Here is a 26,916-nt window from a genome sequence, read left to right as displayed (position 1 = left end):
GACAACAGTGGCGCAGCATCTATTATTGACCAGCTGGTCCGAGGTCTCTCGCTGGGCTCCTGTTCTCAGGTGTCCATGTCCTCAGGGTGAATTTAGCCTTCTCTCTGTCTGTCTTTGGCTTTCCTTTTTTTTCTCACTTGTGACAGGAGGTAGGCAGTATAAGTTTGGGGGGGGGGGGGGGGGGGGGGGGGGAGTTGAGCGGGAAGAGGGGGTTGGGCGGGAGGGGAAGTTTTAAAAAAGTAATATTCTACATTCAGTTAGCACTGGATTCATTTTGAGGCTGCATTGATCAGAAAGATGAGATAGAGGAGGTTTTGAATCCTCTCACACCTGCTGTCATTCTCTAATACTAAATCATAATATTCGTTGTCGTCTTCAAGGCACCATTTATTGTTTTTATCATGCATTAGTAGTATTTGTGTGTGTGTGTGTGTTTTCGACTGCTGTTTCTTGTTCTGCTCCAGCTGCTCTACGGCAGACCTGAGCTCCCTTCCTGGCTGCGCTCAGTAGAAGAAATGAAGTGAGCAAGACAAAGTCCCCCAGTCACCATGCAAACAATCTACAAACAATGCTGTTTCAAACAATTGGACATTCAGTCCAACAGAAAGACAATCCAACAGACATGTTTCCCAGGCTGATAGACCTGGTTGAGGGCCAGTCCCCTGGAGCACCCATAGGTGTCGATGCACACAGCCAAGTGTGTGTTATGTCCCCACAAACACAGCAAGTACTGGCTCATGTTTCACTTCCCTCACATTCAGTCCAACAATGGACAAGGTCATTTTCCATCCTCTTCGTACTTTGCCATTGAAATGTATATGCATATATTTAAGTGTTCTGTGTATTTGTGTATGTAAGCCATATACAAGTTTGGCTCACGTGTGTGTGTGTGCGTGTGTGTGTGTGTGTGTGTGTGTGTGTGTGTGTGTGTGTGTGTGTTTGTTTAGGAAGTTATAAGTCCCAGGTGATTGCGTTGCTGATGTAAAATCTTCAGCTCACTGGCTCGAACAGGTTCAACCATGAAGATAATATGAAGGCCATTATGGATTTAGCTTGTGTTTGTGGTTTTGTCTGTGTGCATGGTTTGCTGCCAAGTGTTTATCTGTTTAAGTGGTGATCTATGTGTCTATAGAAGGGCAAGAATTGATATTGTTTGTTTACTCTCCAAGTGTTCCAGCTGGATCTGATGAAGTCGTCATTCATTCTTTGATGTTGTTGGTTGTTGTTTATATGTGCATGTCATATGGCATTGAAGTTGATAGCATTTTGGCCTTTGGCATCCATAACCAGACATAGAACATGTAGGCTGGACACAGAGCTGGCGTCTGTTAATTGAAGATCAATTATACCCTACATAGCGTGTCCAAGGCTGGCTTTTGTCATATGCTAGCCAGCTAGTGTCTTATGCTAGCTAGCTAGTGACATATACCAGCGAGTTAGTGTCATATGCTTGCTAGATGGAGACATGTAAGCTAGCTAGTTACATATGGGGTCATCCCTATGTTCCCCAGGTCCTATGTTCCACGGGTGCAAAGGGTTAGGGTCAGGTTTAGGGTTATGGTTAGGCTTAGGGTTAGGGTGAGGGTTAACCCTAAACCTAACCCTAACCATAACCAATCGGAGGAGAGCCATTCTAACCAATCACAGGCGAATCAGAGGCGACAAAGGCGGTACTTGCCCCTACCATCCTACGAGACAAAGATTTGCTCACAGGGTCCTGTGTTCCCCGGTCACATACAAAGTGGGGCACATAGGACCCGGGGAACATAGGGCCCGGGGAACATAGGTATGCTCCCACATATGTTAGTTAGCTAGTGGCTTATGTTTGCTAGCTAATAACTTATAATAACTAGCTAGTGACTTATACTTGCTAGCAGGTAAGTTTTGCTTGCTAGCAGGGAATTCTGCTAGCTACTTACACACATAGCTCACTCATGACGGGCTTGCTAGTGAAAAAGTATAGCCAAGAAACTCAAGTGTAATCGGACAAGCTAAGAGAGAGTGAGTGAGCGAGAGAGAGAGAGAGAGAAAGAGCAATGGGTGTTCACCTTTCTAACAAGCTGCTGACAGGTGACACAAGCAACGTCTCCATGCATGGTCAGACATAATTTGCATTATCCACACAAACACACACACACACAACACACACACTGAGCTCCATCCCTATTCGTCCTCATGTAGGTCATTATTCACAGACTCCCCACAACCCCCCTAACATGTTTTCCCCACTCACAGACTGAAAGGAAACAGTCCTCGGCTGGCTCCAGGCTAATACAAACACAAAAAAACACACACAGACACAAAGACACACAGACCCACACTACACACACCGGACAGCAAGACAGATGGGTTAAGCACCACAGATGTTTCTGTTCAGCAGGGAGGTTTCCCAGCACAAAGCCTGTGAAAGATGGCCGACAGCTGGCACCAAGTCTTTCACACCCTCCTCGTAAAGATTCCAGCTATTAAATAATGGGCAAAAGCTGGCACCACAGGTACGTTCCAATAGTTCTATATCGATGCTGCTCACCCTTGCTTCCTTAATATATAGATGTTGTCCATATTTAACATGCACCCAACATGTAGCAACGAAGCACCCCAAGGATACATCAGTGTACCCAGCACAGAAAGTGGGATCCATCTTTCGATCCTACATCTACTGACTTTATATACTTTATGTCTACACTGTATAGTTAAAGCTTATGGCGCGTTTCCACCGAGCAGTGCGGTACGGTTAGGTTTGGTTAGGTGCGGTATAGTCTGGCTGAGAGGAAATGGACAGCGTCTATAGCGCTAGCGTCGGATTCCACCGCTACTCCTCCCCTTTCTGTTGCTGGGTTTCCTGTATTGCGCTCCCCCTCATGGACACCCATGCTGCTTCTCGGGGTTAGCCCCGCCCTAGACGATTGTGATTGGTTTAAAGAAATAAAAACAGGCCAGCCCAGTTTCCCCCCGGATAGACGGCTCTAAATAGCATGGTTCCAGACCATTCTACTTGCTGTAGTTTGGCCTTGCTTTGCGAGACTAGGTGCGGTACGGTTAGGGGCGGCCTGGTTACAGCTCGGTTTTCCACCGCCGACAGTACCCTTATGGTAGGGCGGGGTGTAAGCCGGATGGTGATAGCCGCAGCAGCTACGTATGCATCGTGACATCATAGCAGCCCGACACAGTGTAGCCTGCTAATAAATAAAATGAAAAAGAAGAACGCTAAACACTAAACAAAGAGCAACATTGTAGGACGTCCCAGAAGGACGGCAAACTTTTGCAGACATTTCCTTCAATAAGCTAAGCTTTCGCTGTTAGAAATACCTTGTGGGTACGGTGTTCGTTTGTTTTTATCCCCCTGTCGCACGAAAATGACGATTCTGGTGAAAAACGTGCCATTAGTCTTGTTGAATCATTGGTGTGAAGGACAATAAAAATTAGATTCTCCTCATAAAGGTGAAAACACAGGAAACTACACCAAATCACTGCATTCCACACACACACACACACACACACACACACACACACACACACACACACACACACACACACACACACACACACACACACACACACACACACACACACACACACACTCTTACATACTTCAATGAGCCTGTCTTGCGGGCGGAGGCCAGCGTGCTCGGCCGGGGAGCCTGCGTCCAGTGAGCGGATGTACTGGCCAGGCCGGGCCCTCTCGCTGTGCAGGTTGAAGCCGTAGCCCGCCTCAGAGCGCGCCAGCACGCACATCCGCGGGACCAGCTCCGAAGGGTCCAGAGGGGGCTGCGTCTGAGGCTCCAGCTGGGTTGCTGCCTCCTGGAAAACAGTCAAATGTATCATTACATATATTTTATGAGTCCGGCTCCGGCACATATAAAACAAATGTATGCATATTATTCTACTGCAACCTGTATCGTCTGTTTGGAGCAAATTAATGTAGAGATGTACAGGGAGAAGTTTTACAGAATACCCATGTAAGTTCTGAGAGCCCCAATAACTCTTCAAATACAAGCTCTTTGTCATCCTCTTTGTTACAGGTGATATTTTGTACTAGACTAGCTCTGTGACTTGTTCAGAAGTCTATTGTGAGAAACAGTACGAGCAGGAGAATTTTTTATAACGGATGTCGCAAAAAGGGAAGACATAGAATAGTGTCAGCCTTGTCATTGCTTTACAGCCATATACTTAATGTATCCCTCTGCATTCTGTTAAATATGTGGTGCACAATGCATCTATCAACCACATTTTTGTAAATATTAAAATAAATCTTTGATTATCGATAGATTATTGTAGATTGCTGATTACTGAGATTGTCTCTCACTCCCAATCACACACGCACGCACACACGCATGCACGCACGCACGCACGCACGCACGCACACACACACGCACACACACACACACACACGCACACACACACACACTGAGGGATTATGTAAGTCTACATCATTTGTTTCAACCAAACAGGGCAGGAGGCTGGTATAGCCTTGCATGTGTCCGCTAAAAATATACAGAGTGTGGGAGGCCTGGGTGAGAGAGGGAGAGATGGAGAAGGCGAGAGAGAGAGAGAAACAGAGAGACAGAGAGAGAGAGACAGAGAGAGAGACAGAGAGAGAGAGAGAGAGAGAGAGAGAGAGAGAGAGAGAGAGAGAGAGTGAGAGAAAGAGAGAGAGAGAGAGAGAGAGAGACAGATAGAGAGAGACAGAGAGAGAGAGAGAGAGAGAGAGAGAGAGAGAGAGAGAGAGAGAGAGAGAGAGAGAGAGAGACAGAGAGAGACAGAGAGAGAGAGAGAGAGAGAGAGTGTTGAAATCATCCTGAGGACAGTCGGGAGGACTGGCTGTGTGGAAACACTTTTCTTACTCTCTTCTCTTATTTTCTCAAGCTCACCCAATCTAGTTCCACTGCTGATCTGTACATGCTTCTCTTTATTGAACAGCCTTATTATGGGATATTGTTATTCGAATAACATCTGACGCTCACAAGCATGAGCAATCATGACAACCATAATATTCATGAAATGAAAGAAAATAACACAGGAGGCCTACAATTTCAGTTCATGTGTCAAATTCTGCAAGCTGACTGTTATCTGGGCAGCCTGCCAGCCTCTGCGCTTGTGCGTTTGTGCATGTGTGCATATGGGCGCGTCAGTGTGTGTGTGTGTGTGTGTGTGTGTGTGTGCATGTGTGTGTGTGTGTTTGTGTGTGAGAGATGGAAAATATGTAATGCAATGGACTGAGCAATTCAGACTAATAAACTTGACAAACTCACAGTATAACCAGAAGGTCAAAAAGATTCAAAGAGAGTAAGGGATTGCCTGGCAATGTGAATGTATACTTTGCATTCCAATAAAGCCTTTGGAATCTTGAATCTAGGGATAAGGAGAGGGGCAATAGCAGTGTTAGCTGGGTAGTTAAGAGAGCACCGCCATCTTGTCCCCACCACCTTCTCAATTAAGGGGAGGTGGATGGCGGTCAGCAGGAAAGAGCGGCCAATACCGGAGAGTATATACGGTGACCAAGAGAGATAGATAGATAGAAGGAACAAATGATGATGAAAGACAGCAAAAAGATCAAAGAGATGGATTGGTTGACTTTTTGATAGATGGCTATATACCTGTAGAGAGAGAGACAGATCTAGCTGTCCTTAGACGTTTAGACAGAAACAGATAGATATATCGGCCAACAGAGAGACGGATGGGTAAACTGTTAGTGACAGAAAGATACAGAGACAAAGAGCGAGAGACCGGGAGAGAGATTGAAAGACTAGACTGCTATAAAGCAGTGGAATTCGACTAAGATAAACAGTGTTTGAGAAACACAGCTGGGATCCATTATCTGGAGAAGTTGAACTCGACCCGGGCTAACCTATGATGACTGCCCCCAACGGCCATTATTTTCTAGGGCCTATGTGTGTGCACATAGTGCACATGTTTTTTGTGCATGTGTGTGCAGGTATGTACGAGACGTTGGGTGTGTGCAGGTATGTATGTAAGATTGGATGTGTATGTATACATGCATGGAGACCTGTATATATAGATATCATATAGTATTATAGTAGTAGTGGTGTAACGATATATGTATTGGTATTGAACCGAATCGGTACAGACGTAACGGTTGAGTGCATGGATTTACACAGAGAATTCACGGTATACAATTAAATAAAACTGGCTTGCAAATTAATTAATGTAACAAACTAATCTTCAGGGACAACTAAACCGCAGCCCTGATTGGCGCCTAAGTAGCCGATCGTGTTATGCCATATATAACATGTCAGGTTCTCTGACGTCTCTGGCATTTCAACAACGAGACTTGTAGTGGGAAGCCATGGTTGAGAAGGAATTGAGGGAAAGGAACTCTGGCTTTGACTCCCTGAAGTACATTGAACCGCGACATGGAGGAGAAAGGGATTGTTGCCCGCGATTGTCTCCCGCCGGAGCCCCGGAGCCCGCTGCCAGCTGCCGAGGCACCACTGCCTCGGCGCTGCCCGCTGCGGGGCTCCGGGGGGAGACAATCGCGGTCAATAATCGCGGGCAACACCCAGAGTGTTCTACAATATTTACAGAACACGGCAAAAAGCTGTGTGCGCCTCGCCATTGCGATACATGCACTGTAAACAGAGCGCATGGTACCGTAGCCGCAAGCTGCTCAGGGCCACACCCCCAACCTCCGACTTGCCTCTAAAAACGGCACGTTTGTGGAAAGCTCATTGGGGGACTGGCTCGTTGTGGATGTAAATCTGTGTACTTTGCACTTTCATAAATAAGACAAGCTGCATTATCAGTTTTTATAACTGATTGTCTTATTTTGTTTACAAGTTAGGGATGTGATGTCTGGAGATGATGTGGGGTAGTTATTATTTGCTGCTTACATCTTAGATTACAGTTCAGGCTGTTGCAGCTAGCTCAGGGGAGAGACTGTATGAAACTAGGTGGTACAACCTGAGACAGAAGAATTGCCTTCTGCGGTTTGTTTTTCCTTTTCCCTTCATGAACCGTGATGTCTGAACCGAAGTATGAACTGAGCCGTGACTTCAGTGTACCATTACACCCCATATAGTAGTGTTATAGTATATCAACAATTCAAATGCACAACATGGGTGCATGTTGATGATGGCAAGAGAAGACGTGGTTGTTACATGCATTACTGTGTTCACGTGTGTGTGTGTGTTTTTCCATAGTGACCGAAAGTGACCCAGAGCATCAGCTCCCGCCCTGGAGACAGATCAGGGGGAGTTATGGTTCTCTTAATCCTCTCTCTCCGAACCATCACCCAAACTAGCCCAAATGGGGAAAGGAGCTGCAGGTTACATTGACTACCGGGTCAGAGACAGGCAGTTTGATATGTGGAGTGGGGCAGCACTGGAGTAACTGGCACATGTTTCTTGGTTGGACCTTCTCTGTACTATATGTTCCTGTTAAGACTACCGTTACCGTCTGTTGACAAACAGATGGCACGCAGAGTGACCCAAAATATAATGATCATTTTATTTAAATCAGCTGTAGTTATGAAAGGTTTATTTTTATTTGAAGTGAAGAAGAGGAAGATGCTGATGGTGTGTTCCTCAAGACTCAAGACTTCCGAGTCGAAAGTTCTTGCGGCATTTCTCGGAGGCACGCCCCCTATTTGTCTTCATCTCTCGGAAATCTGAGAGTAGACCGAGAGCAGTGATGGCTGCCCCCGTGAAGATTCATTTTCCTTGTTTTTGTACTACGTTGGTCATTTCTATGTTGATTTTAAAGGCTCTTACACACTTGGTTACATTGCTATTATTCCGGTCACCAATTTATACATTGCATGTTCTTGCTGTGTGTGCAATACAATGTAAAGTTGTGTTGTCTCTGTTTGGGCTGGTTTACTAAAAAGGGCTAATGTAGCTAACAATATACAACGACTAGCCAATTTCATGACACAATCAGAAAGACGAACAGGACGAGCGAGAGATTTAACCTACAAGGATACAGTTTAGATGACCCAACCCCCCCTCCCCCACCCACCCAAGAGACTATGGAATATGTAACAATCCATCATAGAATAAGTGAATAACATCAAGGGCAGAACGGGGTGAGATTGACCAACTATATTGACACAAAGGGTGTTCTGGTTTCCCGAACAGTTTATTTTCACAAGGGCCGGCAGATATTCCCCTTTGTCACCAAACTAGCTTTTGATCAGGAAACAGGAATGTCCCAGAGAGAAAGCTCCTCCCAACAGCAGAATGAGCTGATCAGAAAAAAAAAATATCTGTGTTTGGTTTGTACGTGTGTGATCAAATGTAATATAAAGAACATAAGAGGACATTATATCCATACATACAGTACACATACAGTAACTTTTGTATTATAACTGTTATGTGTTTTATACTCGTGATATATGTTATAATATGTACAAAGTGAACTTGCTGCACGTTTAATAATAAACCAGTTGGACAATTCGTTATATAGGAAGTTCAGACATTGTTTGAGTCTGAAAGTCTAACAGTAAAAGTATAAGTAAAAGTAAAAATACATTGTATGTGCATGTTTGTTGTGCTGTTATCTGAGGTGCGTTCAAGTTCAGCGAACATAGGCGAACGTTCGCAACCAATGCGTTGACATTAAACAATTAATTTTGAATGATTTTTGAACACCGTTCTAAACAAACTGTAAACGAAAAAAATGGATACGAAGGCCATGGTATTAGCGGCAGCCTCCATGTTAATGGAAGAGTTTACAGAAGAGGGTTTGCAAGTGGTCGACCTCGTTGAAAGCCTACTGCAGACAACCAGTACGGAAAATTCAAGAATAGAGGGCTACGTCACCGAAGTTGTACCCACTGCGATATAACGTTCAAATCGCATTTTAGGATGCAAAAGACAACAGTTGAAGTAAGGGTGTAGATAGGCTATATGAAACGTTTTATCCATTGCTTTCTGTGTAGGAAAGGAGTAAATGATTTCAATATAGTTTAGTTTAATGCCATGGCAACGAATGTCACGTAGCCGAAGTGTTTGTGGAGAACTACCTCTTCAGACAGTTTGCCTATGTTCGTAAACGTTTGCTTGCTTATGTTCGTTTAACGGAATTTTTTTAAAATCGTTCGCGAACGTTCGCCTATGTTTGCGATTCTGAACGCACCTCTGGTGTCTGTGTGTGTGGGTTTGGTGTATGCATAGGTTTTATGTGTGTGTGTGCGTGTGTGTCATATCTGTGTGGGTAATGTGTGTAATGTGGTTAGGGTTAATGTGTGTTGTGTAATGTGTGTTGTGTGTGTGTGCTTGTGTGTATGTGTGTGTGTATTTGATGCGTGTGCCCATGTACTCCCCAGCCAATGCGAGCCTCATGCCTTGGTGCTGGTTGTGTTGGTGAAACCAGATCTCTGCGTGTTAAATAATGGATCAGACTTCTAGTGGGATGGGGGCATCGTCCCACTAGTCGTCCACCTATTAACCCCCTTCACAGCCAAGGAAGGTTAAGAAACACACATAACCTGTAATTGACCGTGCATGGTCGAGCATGTGTGTGCGATGCGTGCACATGTGATGTGCCGATTAGTTTTGTCAATAGGATCCAATACATTCAGGTCAATTTCATAGCACTTTCGGCGCTTATAATTCTTAGTAAGTGGAACTATGCCTATAAAATTATAATTTCTAGGATATCCTTTTGTAAATCTACAGCAAAAAAGTTGTTTGCAGGTACCAAATTGACCAGATTATAAGACAAGGTTTTTTTTACCTTGAAATGAGTGGGGGAAAGTAGGGTGTAGACTTTTAAAATGTCATTCACAACTTCCTGGTAAGAAATCGTTCTAATTTCACCAACTCAACCTGGTGTTATGCTGCGTCCCTTTCCCAGTCCGAGCCGGGCCGGGTCAGTTACTGTGTTATGAGCGAAAGTATTTTATTTGCTCTCTATTCTGTTGCAAGCAAGGTTTTGGGAGAACGACACACCTCGTCGTTCTACCGTGACCTTGACGAAAACACTGTTACACCGTAACAGTGGCATACATTAGTAGACAGCCCACCTAGTTATGGCTTAATTTCCACTTACCGGTACTCCTAATTCTAAAAACTCTTGGATTTCTTGATTTTAGCCGAGGTTATTTTCCTGCACCCCCTGTTTTAAACACAAGCCCAACTGGTTCTGCCAGTTTTTTGTTGAGTTAAAATGTGTGTGTATTTGTATGTGTGTGTGTGTGTGTGTGTGTGTGTGTGTGTGTGTGCGTGCGTGTGTGTGTGTGTGTGAATATTTCTGCATGAAAGCAAGTACTTATGTGTTTGACGAATACGACTTATATTATTGTAAAGCATTCACTTTCACACGCAATATCACAGTTGCACTTGAGCCTTCTGTGGGATTAGAAGAGATCAGAAATATAGGACTGGATTGAAGAAGAGAAAAGACTTCAAATTACAATAGCACCTAACAATCTGTATTAAATGATAGAGGGTGTGTGTGTGTGACTACATTTGATCATCTGTGAATATTTATGTTTGTGTGTGTGTGTGTGTGTGTGTGTGTGTGTGTGTGTGTGTGTGTGTGTGTGTGTGTGTGTGTGTGAGTGTGTGTGTGTGTGTGTGTGTGTGTGTGTGTGTGAACGTGTGCGTGTCATTAGCTTAGTGGGTAAAGGTAGAGAGCGCTCAGGTCTCAGTAAGAATGTGACATGCGGCTCTGGTGCTGACCATGGCTCAATGTGTGTAGTTTATTTCATTATTTTAAATGCATTTAAAATCTTTGTGTTTCAACTTTTGGCCCTTCTACTTTCTGAAATCACACTCTGTTCACTCACAGTTGGTGTAATCATAAAATAATGCAGAGGTAATGCATCATTGTTGTAATGAATTAGACTACAGGAATATGCTTGCTCATTCTATTGAATAACATTCAAGTCTTTGGATTGTTACTTTCTGTGGAGGTCTTTGGCAATAGTCAAATGCTCTATCAGAAGTACTGATATATGGTAGATATTTGCTATCTATATGTGTATATATATGTACATACATTTATATAATATATAACATATATCATCATTCTTGTCAAGCTCTTGTTCTATTAATTTAATTAAGTGTTGGTTTAGGTTGACGTGACCTCTGGGAATGAGACACACCTGTGGCCAATTAACAGCTTGGTTAGGTGCATCAATGTCTGCTGACAATATGACTGTGCTGCGTGAGAGAGAGAAGCTTAAGAGTGAGAGCAAGACGGGTAGAGAGAGACAACGTGAGATAGGAGAGAAAAAGGACAAGAGAAAGAGAGGAAGAGAGAACCAAAAACAGCAGACAATGAGGCTACATAGGAGGACCCACAAAGAAAATAAATACACTACAGTCTTGTTCTGGAGTTATGTTGGGAGAGGTTAAAAAAAAAAATAGAAGAGGGGTACCAAAGTGACCTGCTGCCTCAAAATAATGAAGAGGTTGATTTTTGTCATAGTTTGAGTCTAATCAGTTACAGTAGATAGAGAGAAGGAGATTAGAATTCGAAAACATGAAAATGATGTTAAAAACTGTAAAACCCTCGACCCTAATCCTCATGCCAACAAAGGACTACAGTTGTAATGTCATTTATATTCCATAACCATTTTTCAAAAATGTAAGGGACAAATTATGAAATAATTAAGCTATCAATCCCAAAGATAACATGGATTTGGTCCAAAGTTTTGATCCACAGCATTCACCATTATTTTTTTCAAGAAGAAAGTAAGTATAATCATGAACAGGCGGATGATACAGGAGACGTGGTCAATTACACGATTGTGCTCCAAAAGATCTAGACAGAAAGTTAATGATAAATTGTATACATCAACGACAGGCTGCCGGGCCCCCAACACAGGAGCGAATACACGCTTCCCTTTGCTCGGTAATTATTTTTACGTCCCTAATTTTGCTATCTCTCTCTTTCTCTCTCCCTCGTTCCATTTTTTTTCTCCAGAATTTCGTTCTGTACACCCAACGCCAGCTGTCTTCATCTTGTATTCATTATTCTTGGCTTTCCTCTCTCCCTCGAGCTCTCTTTAGTTCTCTCTATCCCTCGACCAGTCAACAAAAAGATAAAACATAGCTTACTATTCATTTGGCCCCTCAGAATTGTCCATCACAACGTAAACTGCAGATCAACCAGAAAAAAAAGACAAAAACCCAGACATAACTTGTTCAATATGAGAATACTCACCAAAGGAAACGACACACCTGATAACTAGCTTAAGGTTTACTTTAACATGTGGTACATTCAAGATGTTCTTTAATTCTATCCTTGTTTAACTGCAGATGTGTCTTGGTAGGACAACGCCAATAGAGTAGATAATATGCAACCACACCTGAGCCCAATTTTGGCGAGCGAGCTCACATGATTACCGAAGGGGGGCTTTTAGTGGAGGAAGTTCAATTAACCAACCTAGCCAGATGACAGTCCAGCCAAAATAACATTAAAGGCGCGAGCCCGGCTAACTCACAAACATCCAACCATGTTGGAGAAATTGCGTTCCAATTAAGTTGCCATGTTTTTTCCTCTTTGATAATTTATTATTTTAGTTCCCTTCTTTCTTTAGCCCCATTCGGTTGATACATTTTCAATGCATTTAAAAGCCTAAAGTCTATACAATTTCAACCTCAGTGAAAGAAGAAGAAGTTAAACAATAGGTAACAACTAAATAATAAAAAAACATTTGTTCGCAAAAAATCCAAGAATGTTAATCAGATTTCCCTTGTGGCTTACATCTCGACAACAAACTGAGAAAGTAACTCAGAACAATGTGTGGTATTCAGGCTAATTAGGCTGACAATTACAAAAAATGATAGAATAAGCTACACACAAACACCCAGACACACACAAACACCCAGACACACACACACACACACACACACACGCACACACACACACACACACACACACACACACACACACACACACACACACACACACACGCGCACACACACACACACACACAAACACACACACACACACACACACACACACACAAACACAAACACACAAAATAGATAATGGCAATTATATAAAAGTTATAAGATGTGGATGCTCAGGTTGAACGAGAGTCAGACTAGAAAGAGATGAGCCAAAGGTCAGATGTTTGGGGGAAAAACACGATAACAAGCTGAAAGCATGTGATAACGCCCTTGTTATCAGCGTAGCGCAGACCACTTCACTGGACTGGGTGTGCCGCCATGACGCTAATGTAGGTTTTCATTACACATCTCTGATGGTTGTTTTGAGTGTGAGGGATGGTTATTTTTTTTGTGAGAGAGTGACTGAATGTGTCGGTGGATGGATTTATGTGTTGGTGTCGTGAGTGTGTATCTGTGTGTATGAGTGAGTAATTGAGTGAGTGTGTGTGTCTCTTGTTGATTGAGTGGTTGTGTGTGAGTTTGTGTGTGTGAGAGATTGCGAATTAGCCCCCCCCCAAGAGGGAGAGAATAGGGTTCATGACTTTATGGAGACACAAACATGCCTGTGTGCGCTTGCCTATGTTTGTGCGTCAGGAAACAAAATATACTCAACAGGATGTGCAGTGATGGAAGATGGGAAAATCGAAAGATAGGCAGATAGACAGACACATGCAGAAATACAGACAGTGAGACAGGCATACATATAGACTGAGAGACAGACATACAGACTGAAAATCCATAATGTGATGAGCCAATAATGTGTGTGCATGTGTATATGTGTGTGTATACATTTTTCCCGTTTTAAATTTTCTCCCACTTTGACAGTCCAGACAAAATAACAACAGAAGAACACCAGAGGGTTGTTGTGCATGAGTGTGGGTGTTAGGAGAGGGTCAGAGCTGTAGATCATTAGGTTCACTTCTTACTTCTGGATGTATTTTCTGTTTTTCTGTTGCTATGAAGGACAATGCACCCATAGCTGTGACACACATCAACTGATAGCATCTCACCTTTTCTCTCCACCTGAGCCGGCCTCTTTCTGCATCTTTCTTATTATCTTCTCTTTTCTCTCTGTTCTCCAACCTTACCTCTGTCTATTCTCCTCGCTCTCTCTATTCCTCAACCCTACCTCTCTCTATTTTCCTATCCCTCTGTTATCCAACCCTTTCTCTCTGTATTCACTCCCACGGCTAGAGTTGTCTCATGTGAGGGTCAACATAACAGTACAATATATTTTGCATGCATTCCTACTAGTGCTCTAGTCCTCTAGCCTGCCCATTCAGATCCACTGTCCTGCTCCACATCCAGGTTTTTGCACATGCCCACAGGTCCATCACCATGGAGCTGAATGGTGTCGGCTCCCAGTGACATTGCAATTTTTTTCCCATGTATTTCAATACATTTGCCACTCGGTCTACTTCTAGCAGATACATGTTCGTATTGTGTTTAAGAAGATTTGGTAGACAAATAGTATTGTGTAGGTTTCCCCTTTTCATACATTATTTTATGCAAAGCAACTTACAGTGAATTCAGACACTGGTCATTGAGAAGAAAGTAGGAGGTGAGTGCATCTTGCCGAAGGATGCCTAGGAGGTAGGCTACAGAAACTAGCGATCGAATTCAGACCATTGCAATGAAACACCTTAGACACAACACTATCCCTGCATCCTTTATATTCACACAGTATAAACCTTTAACCGTTTTTAAATATATCAACTGCTGATTAATTATTCACAGTAGCTTGGGCTAGGGGGATTATATATAAATCACTGACCGAGATGATTTCATTACCACCAATCACAGTTCAGCATCTCCACATACTTTGACTTATTAAGAATAAAACATTACCCCACCATTTATTTAAAAAATGTACCACTGAACATTTGGGCCATAAACAGTTAATAAATTCTGCAGATTAAAAAATGAAGGGCAGACGGCCCTTCACCCCTGGACAACATGAAAAATTGTCCAAAGGAGTCAAATATGACGTGTTACTCAAAGGACTCAGGTCACGAGGTCGAAGGTCATTCCCAGCCAGGAGGACCGGCTTTCATAACTAGTTTTCGCTGGGTAAAAGAGCATGAGATAGGCTGTCAGGCCAAAAACGTTCATTGGTTGGTGGGGATCAGTTCAATTCATCAATTCACTGAATCACTAAAATTATGACTTCCACTATTGAAACTGCAGAGAATGAAAACCGTGTAGACATTCAGACAGAATATAATTGGTTAAGGTACGTACATCTCGGATATAAAATGTTTTTTCCTCTGCATGTTTTCTTTACAACAATACAAAAGCAAGAATACCTGTGTGTGGTTGATGCCATGTTTTCAACTTCTGTGTGTGCACGTGCATGCACACACACATGTGGAACCCACTTCCTTCCCCAACACTGGCCTCACCATAACCCCTTCAGCCCCCGCCCCATCCCTTACCCCTGGCCTCCCCAGGGACCATGTGCATGTCAAGTAGCATACCACGCGTCTACTACAGACACACCCACACCCACACACCCACACCCACACACACACACACACACACACACACACACACACATACATAGTATGCATAGGTGAAATAAACACACACACACACACACACACACACACACACACACACACACACACACACACACACACACACACACACACACACACACACACACACACACACACACAAACAAACGCATAGGTCAGAGAAACACAAACACACACACACAAACACACACTCACAAAATGCATAGGTCCCACAAACACAGAAGCACAGGTCACACAAACACACATACAAGCCCACATACACATGCATAGACACAGTCAAAACCACATTCACATTACAGAGACATCAGCTTCAGCTTTGCTGATGTTAAAATTCAACCTTGATTTGCTGCAATTTGACAAAACTTTTCCTCACACAGATGTATATAATTATAGGTTTCAAAATCAGGGAAAGGTAATCAAGGTAATACAAGACATTGCATTGTGGCTGTGTGTAAAAAATGGTACAAAGAAAGCCTCTCATCATTACAATTGAAACATTGGGGGCCCTGCTGTTACGTTGTGGATGACAGACAGCACAGAGACCAGAACAGAAGGACAGAAGAGAGCTGGAATTCTGTACTCTCTCGCCGCCCAAGACTTCTCTATTGTGATGTTCGTGTTACTTTAAAGCTGTCAGCCCACACATGTTTCCAATGTCTGAGAAACTGAGTTTTTTTCTTTTTTTAAAGTCCACATGATTCAAACCATGCCATGATTTGTTTGGGACGAGGATCCTTCAAATTTTGCTAAAAGTTAATTGATAAGTAACCTAATGAGGAAGAAAAATTTAGTTTAGTTTAATCTGCGGTATACAAACAGATGTATTGTGTTTTTGCTACTATGTCATTCAGAACCATGGAAATGTTGAAGACAAATAAAAGAAGCATCATTTTTAGCTGGCATTTCTCAAAGCGTTTTACCAGTACTTGCTACTTCAAATAACACTACGTTAAAAAACATGCAGCACTCATAACCCCAGGTCTTAGTGATTATTGGTGTGCATGTTGAGTCTATTAGTATGACTGTGAGTGCGCGTGTGTGTGTGTGTGTGTGTGTATCAGCTTGTTTGATTGCAATTGCTGTTCTGAGGGTCCAACAGGTCAAAGCACCTCAATTTATCAGCAATGCAGAAGAGCTTTCATAAAACTAGGGCCCGACCGATTAATCGGCCTGCCGATTTAATCGGCCGATTAATCGGCCTGCCGATTTAATCGGCCGATTATAGCCTTTTTGAAAAAAATCGGCATCGGCCAAAAAGACGCCGATTACAACCGATTTTTTATTTATTTTTTTCTTTCTTTTCTGCAGATTGTGCTCCTACTCGCCTTGCTAACTAACAACTTAAGCTGGAGTAAAAACGAGGAGATTGAATTTTACCGTACAACATGAAAGCACGCTCGCTCAGGCAGCTGCGCGCTCACCTCACCAATGTACACAAGACGCGTTCTTTGAGCATGTTGTGCCTGTTTTTCTTTAGGTCCCAGGCCGTGTTAATTTGTTATACTGTAGACTCTAACGGTGAGACCATACTGCTCAGCACGCACGTGTTAGTCACTGCTCACGAGCTCATTTTTGACTGTAAATGTATTCTAAAACACTCAAAGGTTCTGCATTCAATTCACATATTCGTCAAAAGGGTTTAAAGTATATTTAAGGTATCAACAACTACGTTTTATATGCTTTTTTTTTTTTTTTTAATCGGCCCCTTTAAATCGGAATCGTAATTTTTCTCTGAAAATAATCGGCATCGGCACTCAAAAATCAATATCGGTCGGGCCCTACATAAAACCATCCTACTCCCAGATTTATATGCATTGCTGTTATTATTCATTCCTGACCCAGTGACCCCTGAACTCTGATCCCGTGTTCTGCCCCTTCACAGGCCTGATCGTTCACCCTGCACGACATCCGCAACTCATTCTAAACTGCAATCATTTAATCATGATATTCCAAGCCGTTTCAAAAGCAGGATCGTTGTTGACATCAAGAGGGCAGAAGCAAAAACGATCATACTGTTGCAAACACACTTATATATTTTAAGCAAGTGTCCTTGATTGTCATGTTTCTGACAAACGTGTCTCTCTACAACAACAAGCAGTCCGCAGCGTGGCAGTGACTTGAGTTCAACGCTTGAAGAGATAAGGAAGAACAATAAATTAAGAATACAGATGAGCACCGTTTGGAAGACGTGGTGCCATGTGAATCCTATCTCTGATGCTTATCCTCTGTAAGGCTGTTGTTTAGTCTGCCTGGCCCCACAGATAGAAACAAATGTGCTTCACAGATTGCGTGCCGTTTTGTATAAACTTGCACATGCAAACTCACTGGTCATGTTGTGTTACTGTTGACACAGAGGGGGTGATCCCTACAGCAGCTCACACGCATGCATCCCAGCTAGGTGAAAAATGACTTGCAGGAACGAGGAAGCTAGCGCCCATCCGTGCTAGATAAAAAGACACAAGCTCCTATCCACGAGAGATAAAAAAAAGCAGGATGAAAAGCCGGCAAAGGTAAAGGTGGAGCCTGAGGCCCGCAGAACCTCCATTCCTACCAAGCTTCACCAGATAGAAGCACTTCACTAGACGTTAAGGGGATCCTTCATGATAGCATCAATGCCAAAGCACACAATTACATTTAATGGTGTGTTCTGTCTGTATATACAGCCCACAATACATTTTATACCAAGTCTATGAAATGTCTCTCCAACGATTGTCTCTTAAATTTATTATTGAACGTAATTTATTCATCATCAAGGATATATCTGTGTGTTACGTCCGTTCTGAAACAAAAGTCAGACACAGATCGCCATATGGGCAGACGTCTCCCAGTTTAATTCGTTATTATTGGTTTGTTCATATTATAGCGCAGGACATAGTGTGGCCCTTGGGGAAAGATGTGTTAAACATTCTCCAATGTGTAAACAAGAAAAATCTTAAATCAGTTGTCCATCATTGAGCTATTGAGATTAGGAAGCAAAAAAGGGGTAATATTGAACTTCAAATAGAATTCACCACCACATATAATTGTTTTGTGTCCGGCTGAAACAAACCAAAAATATAGTGTTTCTCTTAAACGAATCAATCACATTTTATGATAGACTATAAATTAAAACTAAACACATAAAGTGTGTGTGTTGTTAGGACACATTGCCAAACGGGCAGATTGGAGTTCCCAACACAGAAAAAATTAGCAGACCAAGCAAAAGTCATGATATTAATAGACAGACAGACACACACATAAAGCCAAACAAACACAAAATGATTTGATAAAGCAGCAGACACACACTTGCACGCACACACACACACACACACACACACACACACACACACACACACACACACACACACACACACACACACACACACACAGCCTGCCTTGAAGAAGCCACAGATACAATACACACACACACGCACACGCACACACACACACACACACACACACACACACACACACACACACACACACACACACACACACACACACACACAGACGTAAACACATGTCCCCCATGAAGCACAACCTTCCTCTAATCTAGGACTGCTTGGTGACTGTTTAGACAGATGTGCTGGCTCTCTGCATGGGGCAGATGTTTCCAGTGGACCAGACTGGAAATTCCGAAAAACCATATGGTGAAATGTTGTAAATACAGGAAGGTCCTCTGTCGGGCCAAGACTTCTGCGCAGGGCATGGACTTACAATGTCTATGTATCAGAAAGAGGGTTGATCCAACTTGGGGAGGAGTTATTTAGTACATTCACGTATGGAAAAACCCTTCAACCTAGCGTGAGAGAGAGAGAGAGAGAGAGAGAGAGAGAGAGAGAGAGAGAGAGAGAGAGAGAGAGAGAGAGAGAGAGAGAGAGAGAGAGAGAGAGAGAGAGAGAGATTCATTAAGAAGGCTATTGCAGATTGATTCAGAGCAATCAATCTGCAATATGCTTTGGTCTAGGGGATATCTATCTCTTTGTTACCTTGGGACAAAAAGCCAAACAGCCTACCAATCCGGCAGTAAGTCTGACTTTTCTAGCATCCAAAACCAAATAAACACAATTGAGGTTTGGCAGGGTTTTAAAAGACAAACAACTTCAGAACGTGAACGTTTGTTTCTTTTGTTTGTTGTGTTCTTGCTAGGTTTTGGAATGGATTCCAATGGCATGATTAAGGTTGATGCTGTTTTTTTCTGCCCCGTGCTGCTCAACTCGTAGAGATCATTGTTAATAATACCAGGGTAGGGCGTTTGGACCCTGCACCCCGCTTCTTAACTCTTACATTTTCAAAGTAACTCTTACAAATCCAAAACTAGATTTTAGATTAGTCTTTATATTATGTAATATATTGCCTTCAGATTTCAGAAAGCGATGCATTTGATCTATGGATGCAGCCCTAATGCATATGCATGCACACTCATACATAAACACACACACACACACACACACACACACACACACACACACACACACACACACACACACACACACACACACACACACACACACACACACACACACACGCGCATGCACACATTCCAGCACACACACGCATGGAGACCCCCTGGGTTGTGTCTGTGATGTAATAAATCATGAGCAGGAGGGTCAATATGAGAGGAATGCGGTGGAAAGACGACCAGGGTGACAGACCATAAAATAGACTACAGAATACAGACAGTGTCCTGTATCGTCTAAACACATACACTCACAGAGCATCGAACATATCAGCACAAATACAGGCAGGGGATATCAAGTCAATAAGATATATATGGTGTGCCTGTCCACATCTTATTGTTCCATTCTGACAGCTTGTTTTTATTTACGTTTATTTCTTTGTTTGTGTGTGTGTGTCTGAACAGCAATCTCTGTCTGTGAAAATCCCAAATGAACTAACTAGCTAAAACTCGTGCTACTAGCTGGGGTACCAGCCCAAAGGTGGTGGGTTTAAACACCAATGTCTATCTGTAGGCGTCCTTAAAAAAAGTGTTTTCTAACGTCAATAGTAAATAGCTAACTGTCATTCCTTCCTCCTTATTCTCAATTGGGACACATAAACTACGCAATCAATGAGTGCAGCTGCGAACGGAGACTGGCTTGCTTGGTAGCGATGGAGTTGAGATAGGACAGGAAACTAAAGCATTCAGGGGCCATGATTGATTGTAAAGGCTCATAAGTAGATAGAGAGAGGGGGGAGGGACAGAGAGTGAGAGAGAGAGAGAGAGAGAGAGAGAGAGAGAGAGAGAGAGAGAGAGAGAGAGAGAGAGAGAGAGAGAGAGACACACACACACAAAAACATAAGCAGTCAGAGAGAAGCGGGAAGGAAGAAGGGACAGAGACATGGGAAGGCAGAGAGAGGGGAGGGAGTAGGGACAGAGAGAGACATAAGGCGAAAGAGAGAGGGGGAGGGAGGAGATAAAGAGAGACACACACAGCAATGAGAGCGGGAGATGTCAAGTAAAATAAAAGGAAGGAAGGTCGGAAGATAGAGATCGTGAGAGTAGGGCCAAAGGAAAGAGAGGAATCGGAGAGAGTAGAGAGAGTTGTCCAAACTTTAGCTTAACTTTTAGCCATATCGTATTCCCTCCAAGTCTACTGGGACTTGTCTTGTGCTCATGAAGCCAAAATAACTGAGGTGAGGCTCTGTTGGTATTCGCACACGCACGCACGCACACACGCACGCACGCACACACACACACACACACACACACACACAAACACACAAAGACTGAAACTGATACACACAAACATAGAAAAACGTATCATCAGCATGTTGTATAACAACGTATACAAATGTCTATATGTTGTTAAAGTTGTATTAAGGATAGCACTGTTTTATTGGTTATGCCTAATATTTGCTCTTGTAGGAGCAGGGCCAACCCTCATGTTATGTAAGAGCTGAAAGCGGAAATCAATATGTATTACTTTTTCAAGGAGAAGCCCTCCAGAAATCAACTCAGAAAATCAGAAAGATTCAGTCGGAGAGAGAGAGAGAGAGAGAGAGAGAGAGAGAGAGAGAGAGAGAGAGAGAGAGAGAGAGACACACACACACACACACACACACAGACACACTCACACATCCGGTCCCTTCCGTCAACATGAAGTAATATTTTGATAGAGATGATAAGTGAAACTCAGTTCAAAGGGCTTTATTAGTATGGAATATTTACATTTACACTTTGCGTCTTAGAGTCTAAGGTGGAATAATATAAATGTAATTTTGGATTGTTTTACATCCAGATCCAGACCATTCAGACATGGACTACCATGCCTGATGTTGCTATGCTAATGCTTACCCAATTTCAAATAGCATTGGAGAGATGCATCATACTTGGTTGTGTATCGAAAGAGGCAGTATTCATGTATTGAAGAGGAAAAGAAAATACATAAAATCACAAGAATTAAACAATTATATTTTCATGAAAGAGAGGAAAAAATTAAATACTTTGGCACTGCATAATGGCCCCTTGACACAGAAATGCATTGTAGTGGCACTTTAAGATGACCAACAGCAGTTTAAGGTACTTGAGATGTTTTAGACAAGAAAGAAAATGATCTGCTTGTCATGTATCCCTTCATACCATGAGCTGATTATGGCAGCTGCAATCCACTGCAAAAGCTTTTTATTATTTTTTCCCCTTCTGGAACAGAACCAGATTCCGCACTAATTTCAGCGCTCTATGTGGAGGCGTTGTGATGTAGGGCAGCAGTAGACAGGAGCCAAATCTGATACCATTCCACAGACATTAAATTCATTGCTGGGCTAAGAAACAACACAAAATGAAAATAAATGACAATAAACAAACGGTTCTGAGTCTCTATAGCTAAGCCGTATAGATTATATGGCCCTTCCAGGGTTAATGGTTTGATTCCCACTGTGCTAAGACTCAGTGTATCATGGTATTGTGACAGTCGAAAATATAAGAAAATAAGTCCACCAAGGATACAAAGCACCCTTACCTATCGGGGTAAAAGAGAGAGAGAGTGAGTGCTATCTGGTCGTCGTTTCTGCCTACCCCTTATGACCAAGAACAGATCCAAATTCTCTTTTGTACCACAAGCCATAAAAGCCTTAAATCAGTCAAAATAAGCTATTTCCAGCTGGCCTGGTCATATCCAAGGGTGTATAGTGTATAGTAGTGTGTGATGTATGCTCTTCATGTTATGTCTGTCGGTGTCTGATGTATGGACTGTCTGTTTGTGTCATATGTCTAATGTCCTGTCATGAAGTGCGACTGTGCCGCCCCACGTGGACAATAAAGTTTTCTACTTCTACTGAGAGAGAGAAACTCAGAAACAACCAGGGAAGAGAAAACTAGAGACGGGGGAACCAGAGAACCAGAGAAGGGGGAACCAGAGAACCAGAGAAGAGGGAACCAGAGAACCAGAGAAGAGGGAACCAGAGAACCAGAGAAGAGGGAACCAGAGAAGAGGGAACCAGAGAACCAGAGAACCAGCCCTTCTACTCTGCTACAGAGATATATGTTGTTTTTTTAAATTGTTGTATGTTAAATGTTACTTTTTATTGTCATATTGTTTTAGAGTTTTATGTTATTTTTGTTATATGTATGACGTCTACTGCGTAGATGAATGATGCTTGCCAAGTCGTAAGAATTTTGCTGTGCTGAAGCAATTTGGTACATGCAACAATAAACACACTTTGACTTTGACTTTGAGAGAAGAGAGAACCGGAGAAAACGAGAACAATATAACAGAGAACCAGAGAAGAGAGAACCAGAGAACCAGATAAGAGGGAACCAGAGAACCAGATAAGAGAGAACCGGCGAAAATGAGAACAATATAACAGAGAACCAGAGAACCAGAGAAGAGGGAACCTGAGATCCAGAGAACCATAGAGGAGAGAACCAGCCCCCATCCCCCGTCAGTTACCTTCTTGGCGGCCCTCGAGGCCGACCTCCTGGGCTTGGTGCCCTGGACCCCGGGGCCCCCCTGCCCCTGCTTTGGCACGGAGCCATTCTCCCTCTTCTTCCCCCCTGGGCTGGGGGGCGACCCCGGCGGCGACCCCGGGGGAGACGAGGATGTGGAGGCGGGGGCGGGGGCGGGGGCGGGGGCGGGCACCCTCACAGCCATCTCCTCGGTAGCCGTGAGGCGGAGGCTGCGCAGGAGCTCGTCTGTCCTGCGGTCCACCACCAGCAGCCTGGTCTCCCCTTCCAGCGCCTTGATCCTCTGGACCACCTGCGGACCAGGGCAGAGGACAAAGGAGATGAGTGTTCAAGCAGATCGCACACAGCAATTTTAAATTAGGTTTAAGGGAGCAACATGAGGAAGGTGACAGCGAAGAGAAGGATGTAGGGGTTTATGTCGTGGCTAGGTGGTTTGCTGCCAGCTGGATTGGGTTGAGGGCTTGTGGTTCAAATGCCCGAGGAATGCAGTCTGTCTTTAGGCACCTTCAAGCAAGAGGCTGAAACCTCCTCCTCATTTCTGAAAGCATTCTGAGTGGCTTTGGATAAATCAGTTTCCTGAATTGACTAAATTGTAAATAAATGAAAAATAAATAGAGCTGGTCTACTTGTGCCTACAGGGTTAGGGTTATCAATGAGCAAGAGGCCTACACCTCTTCGGTAATGAACTGTCTCTGTATTCACTGTAAGTCGCAGTGGATCAAAGTGTCTGACAAATGAAATAATAGTAAAACAGTAAAGAGTGGAGAGCGATAGTGAAATTATGTTTGTATTTCCCTTTCAAAAATATGTATCATACACATGTAGGCCTATTGTATATTATTAAATGTAGGCCTAATACACGTAGATCACAAAATAATCACGCAAGCAGTGCCCACGCTGCTACCTAAAAACTGCCATCGCTATACTAGCAGAAGAGAAACCAATAAAAAACACGAAATTAACACATAACCACATCAATATCTCCGGTCAACAAAATACACCCAGCATGACACAGCTCTGTCGTAAGCCTACGTTCAAAACGTCAACACATTGCTTCGACTCTATTGTCTTACATAGGCTACTGCCGAGGAAAACACAACAGCAGAGAACACGTTGGGCCCGAGTCTTTAACGACGTAACAACAACACAGGATAAGGATGGAACTGGCAGAACCGTCCATTTATGAAATGAATATCATTGAAAGTTCCACTGTTAAATGTATAGTCCTATATAAATTATAGTGAACTCTTAGTCGCTTTAGTTGACCTGGTGGAGTTTTTAGTTGAATAGTGCGTTTATAACTCAAGAAAGTAATATAAATGGACTTGTAAGTCTAAGTTGTATGCAAGAATTTAGGCAATTCATTTGAATAACACTGACAATAGGTAGGCTATACTTACTTTGTGGTGCGTCTCTTTCTCCACATTCTCTCCGTTCACCTGAATGACGCGATCCCCAGCGCGCAGTCCCGACACTTCTGCCGCTGTCCCGGCCTCCACTTTCCGAATGTATTGCCCGCTCTTTCCCTTTTCGCCGTGCAAGTGAAATCCATACCCGTTCTCCCCCTTCGTCATACAGCAGAGCCGTGGTTTCTCATCCTCAGCCATTTCCCCCGCTGTCTCAAAGCTCCCTCGCACTCGCGCTCGTTCAAAGTTTATCAAGACGCCGATAAGTTTATAATGTGGAACCCCACAAGCAAGTCAAACTCTAGCAGATCGAATCCCCCACCATATCACAAGCCTACGCTTTTTTATCATAACGAACTACGCTGTTGCTAAACATTAATCATTCGCAACCCCCGAATAGGCTATAACTCCGTGCGTGTAAATTCCATCGAAATTCATGCAATAAAACTAGCGTGAAAAGCAGAGCAACAAGTCATGCGTTCTTGTGCGAGTGCTAAAAAACGAGCGAACCGTAAACTGGCGACTTCGAAATCGATCCGTGGTGGTACAGACTTCAGTTATCATAACCCCATCCTCCTCATCATGGTTAAAAATAACGACCGATTACTCGACTACAGTGAAAACCTGCATGGTTCCAAAAGGCAAGAAAGAACGGCTGGGCACTTCTGTCCATCACTCCTGTCCTCATTACCTTGAAGCATTACAACCAGTTGTCAAATATGGATTCAATTACCATCTGAACAGGGTCAGGGATTTGTGTGCAATAGCGCCACCCCCATTAAACTTGAGGAACGTATATAACTCAACATTGACCCCTAGTGGTTATTAAGGTTATACTACGATGAAACGTCAAATACATTATTTAAAAAAATGCTTTTTCTTCGTTATTTATTATTAGGCTACATTTATGAAAATCAAGATAACATCTATTACATTAGTTATTCCTCGACAACAAATGTCTTGTTACATTCCAAAGCAAACTCATATTATTTCCACTGCCTAATAATGTTTACTGCCAGTATAATAATGTCACTATATATTTCAATTATTAATTGCGTCATCAAATCGGAATGGCCGTTGGCTGCAGATTCGAGTTTGACCAACCGTTTTTCCAGATCCTCACTTTTGGCATTAGCATTATCATTGCTACCTTAAAGGTGCCATTGCATAGTTTTTTCATTAATTTTGCGGTGCTCACAAGTAGCAATGAATGCCCCGTGAGTCGGTTTTGGTGAAAAAAAATGCTCTGGTTTTCCCTTTTTCACGCTGTGCTAGTGTGGGGGAGGAGGAACGACATGATGTTGGCACTTACTCCTGAATATTCATGACATGCAAATGTGTCTCTCTTTTTTAGCCAAGTGATTGGCTAACAGCACTGTCCGTCACAGTAATGAAACCAATTAAATTACCAGAGAGACATAGAGAGAGAGAGAGAGAGAGAGAGAGAGAGAGAGAGAGAGAGAGAGAGAGAGAGAGAGAGAGAGAGAGAGAGAGAGAGAGAGAGAGAGAGAGAGAGAGAGAGAGAGAGAGAGAGAGAGCATGTTGAGCATGGTTGGATTGGCCATCATTCCCTGTGACCGCGGCCCGGGCACTCCCGCGACTCCCGGCTGCCACGACTACCCCCGTGCCCCGGCCGTAGTACCCCGATGGTGGTGCCAAGGCCACGATGCCCGAGCCGGGGCACAGCGGCAGGAGTTGTGGGAGTGCCCGGGACTTCCCTCAAGTCTTCTTTCTTGGCCAAGAGATGCATCGTTGAATTGTTGTCGCCACAAATAGCACAGGTACAAACTTGTTCCGCAATGTAAGCACATTGCTGTGACACCTGGCTGCAAAGTCAATCCTGTCTTCCCGTGGGCCGCGCAAGCCAAGGTGGGCCAGGCCATGAATACTAATTCACCAAATGACGTCAGTTGGTGAGGCTTTTCAGATTCGCTCGTTTATGCGTCTATTTTCTTTCATTTGCTAATGCAGGCAATCGAGGTAGAAGAAAATTTTCACTTTCATCATGCATATGCAACTCAGAATGACCTATCGTATTTCAAAAGGAATAAGATTAAACGGTTTCTCGGGGAATGACACCTTTAAGTTCTGTTCTGAGCTGGTCGAACTGATTGCGAATTTCGATGGCCTGTGCCTCGGCTCTGATGAGTAGTTCAATCCTTAGATCCGTAATTGCCTGAAGGATAGCATCTTGCCCACGCACACACACACACACACACACACAC

General features: G+C 43.2%; 1 protein-coding gene across 1 annotated transcript in view; it reads right to left on the bottom strand.

Annotated features, from left to right (window-relative positions):
* LOC115529950 (Na(+)/H(+) exchange regulatory cofactor NHE-RF2) overlaps positions 1-25,425 on the bottom strand; it is a 29,289-nt gene extending 3,864 nt beyond the window's left edge. The window contains exons 1-3 of the mRNA XM_030339100.1: positions 24,686-25,425; positions 23,272-23,577; positions 3,592-3,801 (exon numbers count right to left, since the gene is read on the bottom strand). Coding sequence (XP_030194960.1) covers positions 3,592-3,801; positions 23,272-23,577; positions 24,686-24,892 — 723 coding nt within the window. The 5' untranslated portion in view covers positions 24,893-25,425. The remainder of the gene's footprint in view (positions 1-3,591; positions 3,802-23,271; positions 23,578-24,685) is intronic.
* Between the last annotated feature and the right edge of the window lie 1,491 nt (positions 25,426-26,916).

This window comes from Gadus morhua, chromosome 2 (assembly GCF_902167405.1).
Source record: "Gadus morhua chromosome 2, gadMor3.0, whole genome shotgun sequence".
Taxonomy (NCBI): domain Eukaryota; kingdom Metazoa; phylum Chordata; class Actinopteri; order Gadiformes; family Gadidae; genus Gadus; species Gadus morhua.
Note: the sequence above shows the minus strand (reverse complement) of the source record. Positions and strands in the feature narration are given on the sequence as shown.